We start from the raw sequence: 6114 nt of genomic DNA on the forward strand, positions 1-6114 counted from the left end.
TATATTAGTTTTAAACACAAGTGATACGGGTGTCTATATTAAAAAAATAAATATATTATGGAGATTAGACAATCTATGTTTCAGAGGTAAGATAACAAACTTATTTACATTTTTTATTAATTATAAAACTATGATTATTATTATTATTATTATTATTATTGCCATAAGCTGCAATAAATCCAGACCCGAAATGACATGTAAAATAGTAAATCACAAGTATAAACACCATTGACTCTCTCCGTCTATTACCACAGTGTGTGTGGAGCCCAAAACTGGACCCCTGCTTTGCTGGCTTCAAGCTCTCCATTGTTGGTTTTTTATGGGGCTTGTCTGCTAAGACAATAAAGAGAGAAGAGGGGGAAAATAGAGAGAGAGAGAGAGAGAGACAAGCTGGGTTCAACCTTTTAACAAAGACTTCTCTTTTCACAACTCCATTTCTCTTATTCTTTCTCCACTCAACAATTTCATCATCTACAAAACCACCAACACAAAAACAGCTAAAACCCATCTGTATTTTAGCTTTCTTGATTTTGTTGGATCCATAGATCTAACACTTTGATAAACCCACAAGAAATATTTCTTTGTTTGGCTGTTAAAGTTAGTAGCTCTGAAGAACAAGTGAAATTACAACAAGGTAAAGCTTGAAAAGGAAGAAAAAAAATTTGATTTTTTTTTTTTTTTATATTGATTAGTTGAATTATGTTGGTTAATGAGTCATTGGTGATTTGTATAATCACGGGTTTTAATGATTCAATGTTAAATGCAAGACTTGGATTTCTTCTTTGTTAAATGCTAGACCTGGATTTTTTCAATGGCTGACCAAACTGTGAGAAAAAAAAGTGGGCTTTGACCATTCCTTTTCTTTTCAAAGTTTCTTTTTGATATTTTCATTATTAGGGTGTTGGGGTTTTTGTTTAGAGAGAACATAACGGTTTTGTTACTATAGGCATCGATTACATATGTTATTCTGCAATTCATGGACGGAAACTAACAGAAAAGGCGACTGCTTTTTTAAATTATTGTATCGATCTGTTAAGCCTCAGCTGTGCAACTTTTGATTTCCTTGTTTTTTTGTTAGTTGTCCAAAACTAATTTGCTGATAAGTGGAGCATGACAAGGTCAAAATTGGTTTTTTTGAGTCACTAGTTTTGTTGAGCATCGAGTGTCTAGTGGTGGGGTTTTGTATCTGAATTGTTTCAAGTCTCAGGTGTAAGATTGTTCATTTTGTTTTGCTGCTGATCTTGTTGCAGAGCATACTTACTGTGTTGTAAAGTAGAGGAGGACGCAAATCATTCTGAAGCTTCCGGGTCAGAGTTCTTTTGGGCACCTATTAAATGTGGACTATTAGGAGGGTTTTTAGATGAGATGAGGGATGTTATCTGGGTTGATGAACTTTTTGAGGGCCTGCTTCCGGCCGAGGCCTGATCGATATATTCACACAAATTCAGATACTGGTGGTCGCCAAGACGGGCTATTGTGGTATAAAGATCACGGGCAGCACGTAAATGGTGAATTTTCTATGGCAGTGGTGCAGGCCAACAATTTACTTGAGGATCAGAGTCAGCTTGAGTCAGGAAGCTTGAGCCTAAACGACTCTGGCCCGTATGGTACTTTTGTTGGTGTTTACGATGGACATGGAGGGCCTGAGACATCTCGCTATGTCAATGATCACCTCTTCCAGCATCTCAAGAGTAAGTTACTTCAAACTAACGAACTCTTCGGCATGGATTTGTGACTTTGTGTTTCCTGGTTTTGCCTATCCTAGTTTCTAAAAATAAAAAATTTATGTCAATTAACCAAATAGGTAGCCTAGACATACTTAAAGTAGAGTTTACAGTCACTGCTGTCTTGGGCGTATCAATAATTTAAAAATGTGGAGTTCTCTTGTTATGAATGCGTCTTCCTTCTTGTCTTCTTTTTCCCAATAAGTTTAACTTGATAATTAATATTTTGTCATAAATTTATCTTCATAGTGGGCTTTTAGATATTACGCCTGTTCTATGCACTAAATTTTTCAGGTTTGATGTTTGTCTGTAGGGTTTACTTTGGAGCAACAATCGATGTCAGTGGAAGTGATAAGGAAGGCATTTCAAGCAACAGAAGAGGGTTTTCTCTCTCTCGTCACCAAACAGTGGCCTATGAAACCACAAATTGCAGCAGTTGGTTCCTGCTGCCTGGCCGGTGTTATCTGTAACGGAACCCTTTACATTGCCAGCCTTGGTGATTCACGTGCTGTTCTGGGTAGAGTCGTGAAGGCAACGGGGGAAGTTCTGTCTATTCAGCTATCTGCTGAGCACAATGCTTGCATAGAGTCTGTGAGACAGGAGCTGCAGGCTTTGCATCCTGATGACCCACATATTGTAGTATTAAAACACAATGTATGGCGTGTAAAAGGTCTTATACAAGTAAGCTGTTCACCATCCAGGAGCTGTTTATTATGTTCTTTTTTCTTATTTGACAAAGAATTGGTGTGGATCTTGTCACAGTTGCCCGTCCTTGTAGCCTTGTTGCGTTCTAGACACTATTATTTTAGTCTAAATGTGTTCAGAGTTTGAAAGCACGTTATATAATGGAAGGAGTTGGAACATAGTAATGTTAAAACTCTGTATCAATGTCAGTGCCAGTCATCTTTGGCATGAACAGAGGGCCTCACTCTGAGTCAGTATTGGTGATTTCCACTTTGCAGCAAATGGTGGAAATGGGTGGAGTCAGATGGAGCTTGCTATCTATTTAAAATTTTGTATCAATGTCAGTGCCAGTCATTTTTTCCCTGTCTAGCTTGGAAATGGCTGGTTTGACTTTTTGTAATTGGTCCTCAATGTTTGAAGAGCTAGGGTTGATATCACCTGACATGATATTATTTTAGTGGCTTTGCAGTCATTGCTCTATTAGGTGCTCGTAAATGTTGTGTTTTAATCATATGACCACATTACCTTTTAGGTTCTTGCATTAGCTTTTATAGAATGAACGTGCAGTTATCATATGGAGAACTACAAAATGGATTGCTGGGAGGGCTATATTGTAGATGGTTCAAGGGGCATAAAGTGATATGCTAAAAGTCTGTTCTGGTTTACAAGTTTCTGTCAAGTAATTTGATAGGAATATACTGGCTCAATGGTAAATGGATTGCCATAAATGCGAAGTACAGAATGTTATGAAGCTTTAGGTTGGTTGCTCTAGATTTGGTTAATAATTCACCGGTCAACTTCATTGTGGCATTTTGTTCTTCATTTATATCACCTCTGCAGACAATATGAGATTTTGTTTTTTAGATGAAGCTACAAAATGGCATCCCATAGTTTTAGGGTTTGTTTAGTCTGTGCACCGTGCATGAGTCTCTTTTGGACATTTGGCTCATTTCTCAGATTTTGCAACTTTGGTACACCGTGAAATTGATGCTTCAGTCAGACCTAGGTCTTAGGCTGGTTTGGTTGATAGTTGATTTTTAAATGGGATTGGAGGATCAGGGGTGTTACTTCTAACTGAATCAAATTCATCATTAATTGACAGGGAATAATTCTCAAATGCTATAGATAAGAGAAACAGTATGCTATAGATAAGAGAAACAGTGGAAAATTCATAGATAGCTAGCAGCATGTAATACACCTACAGTTACTTGGCTGGTCCTAGGCAAATATGAACATGTTCCCCGGTTTGAATCAGAAAATTCGACATGCTATGCCAAATAGGGTTAGTATGTCATGGTGTTAAAAATTTCCATTAAATTTTTTTCTTGAGGTTCAAAAAATATTTATTCGGTAATATGTTTTGGATTTTGACCTGATACAACCTCACTTTTTGAATTTTTTCACTGATGATCACAATCCTCCGACCTCTCAGGTTTCCAGATCTATTGGTGATGTATATTTGAAGAAGGCCGAATTCAACAGGGAACCTTTATATGCTAAGTTCCGACTCCGAGAACCTTTCAAAAAGCCAATATTGAGCTCAGAACCGTCAATTTCAGTGCACCAGCTGCAGCCTCATGATCAATTTATTATATTTGCCTCTGATGGCCTTTGGGAGCACCTAAGCAATCAAGAAGCAGTTGATATAGTTCAAAATCATCCACGCAATGTGAGTAACATATTTCTTGGTGCTAGAAATTGTTTATTTTTATTGATTTTCATTTGTTTGTAACATGTACTCTCATCATCATCCATGCAATGAGACACAATTAGGGCCATTGCTTGTTTGGACTGCACCTCAGTTAGAATAGTTTTTATCTGTTTACACAACTTAAATTACCAACTTTTTGTCTGTGAAATTAATTTTTCTTTGAAAGAGAGAGAGAAAAGTGCTTCGCACTAAATTTGCCCTGTTTCTTTTCTGTTTTCCTGAAAACATTGTTAGATTGTCTTCATTGAGGGTAAATAGTAAGTTTGGGTCATGAAATGCTATAAACAGCGTCTTGCTGATAAAACAGTGTTTACAGTATTCCTTTCACCTGAAATTTTAATTAACAAGGTCTTTTACATGCCTCTAAATTAGTAGTTATTTGCAAATTGGAAATGTTAAAGTCACCATTTGATGTTACTCAGTGTTTCAGTTGCAAATTCATCTGTAGGAGTAGAGCTGTCAAGCAAACCTCCAAACTCATTCAAGGGAGTCCCTAGAAAACTTTTCATGTTCTTTTACATTTTGGTTCTTATTTTATTCTCAAATCTGGCTCCATATTTCAATGCTTGTTGATTGAATAAATATGAAATACACCAAGAGGATTTGTCTTTGGGGTGGTGGATTCATGTCATACAACAAACTTAATGCATGTGCTACTATAAAGTTCAAGATGAATCCATTCATGAAATTGCTTGTTCTATTCATGCAGGGAAGTGCAAAGAGGCTGGTAAAAGCTGCCTTGCAAGAAGCAGCAAAGAAGAGAGAGATGAGATATTCAGACCTGAAGAAGATCGACCGTGGTGTGCGTCGACATTTCCACGATGACATTACTGTGATTGTTGTGTTTCTTGACTCAAATTTCGTAAGCAGGGCTAGCTCAGTCAAGTGCTCGAATATATCTGTTAGAGGGGCTGGGGTCAGTCTGCCTCCCAACACACTGGCTCCTTGTACCACACCACCAACGGAAGCTGGCAGTATGTGATGAAGCTGTATCTCATGTTCCTGTCTCTTGTATGATTCTCATGTGAATACCAGGTAGCTTCTGAAAGAGATAAAGAGGAGCCACCCTTCAATTCTTTAATGCACACTGTAACTTTTAACTGGAACTCATACTTGAATTTAGCTTATGTGCGAAAAACCCTAGAACTGGAGAAGTACAAGGTGACAATTATTATAGTTATTTCTTGCGAAGTTTTCTGCCTCTCTCATTTTCTTTGGCTATATCCGTGTTTTACTTCTGTAAATAGTACAAACTTGGCAAATTAAGTTTCCTTTCTTCCTGCCTGCCTGTGGTTTAAACTTTAATTTTACCAGGAGCAATGTTTCAGCTGTTGTCAATTTGGGTTCTGGCAGATTCTTGTACAGGGTTTTCATGGAGACTCTGTGCACTGGAAGCAGTCCTATTTGGGAAGCAAATCACAAGATTAACAATAGGGCAGGTGATCTTATTCTCAGGAAAAATGCATTAATCTGACACTCTTTAAATTGAAAATGACTGAGGAAATGTCAATGGAATTCAGTTTGAATTTTTTGTGAGATGTAGCTGTTTATAGTTTAGTGGTCTCCTTTTCCAATCAATAGTTACTTTGGTTGTGATTTGCTGTATTGGAAATACTCCATGGTAGTTTTAGTGTTACCCTTTGGTTTTAGCAAAATCAAGTTTGTTTTTCTGCTTATGTTCCTGTGATGATTTTCGGTCTTCTTCGTTCACAGCTTTGTTCCATCCCTCAACGGGATTATCCCGGAACAAGTAACACTGCATTCCCTCTCCCCGAGTCCGGGGAAAGGAAAGCCCCCGGCTGTATAGTAAAATAGCCGAATTTAATCGATTTCAAGCGCTGTTGGACTTAGCCTAGCCGTGAAATTGGGCCTAGCTCTAGCCTGCTCCGGGAATTAATGTGCTGGTTTTAATCTCTTAAAGACAATCCCGTTTATACTTGTTTTTCTTTCCTTAAATAGAATCTGACTCGGTCAGGTTTCGAATCAACGAGTTGA

The 6114-nt window shown here is 37.7% G+C and overlaps 1 protein-coding gene across 2 annotated transcripts; it reads left to right on the forward strand.

Annotated features, from left to right (window-relative positions):
• The first annotated feature begins 329 nt into the window (after positions 1–329).
• Positions 330–5403, forward strand: LOC118058845 (probable protein phosphatase 2C 64). 2 transcript variants are annotated; one of them, XM_073411471.1, is made up of 5 exons: positions 330–634; positions 1251–1691; positions 2038–2405; positions 3841–4077; positions 4550–4805. In XM_073411471.1, the coding sequence occupies exons 2-5, from the start codon at positions 1373–1375 to the stop codon at positions 4565–4567; spliced, it is 942 nt and encodes a 313-aa protein (XP_073267572.1). In that variant the 5' UTR covers positions 330–634; positions 1251–1372; the 3' UTR covers positions 4568–4805. The 2 variants fall into 2 exon arrangements, with proteins under 2 accessions (XP_073267572.1, XP_034927502.1); XM_035071611.2 differs by lacking the exon at positions 4550–4805 and adding an exon at positions 4829–5403 and having other exon boundaries at positions 332–634.
• The last annotated feature ends 711 nt before the right edge of the window (positions 5404–6114 follow it).

The sequence above is a fragment of the Populus alba genome, chromosome 9 (assembly GCF_005239225.2).
Source record: "Populus alba chromosome 9, ASM523922v2, whole genome shotgun sequence".
NCBI lineage: Eukaryota > Viridiplantae > Streptophyta > Magnoliopsida > Malpighiales > Salicaceae > Populus > Populus alba.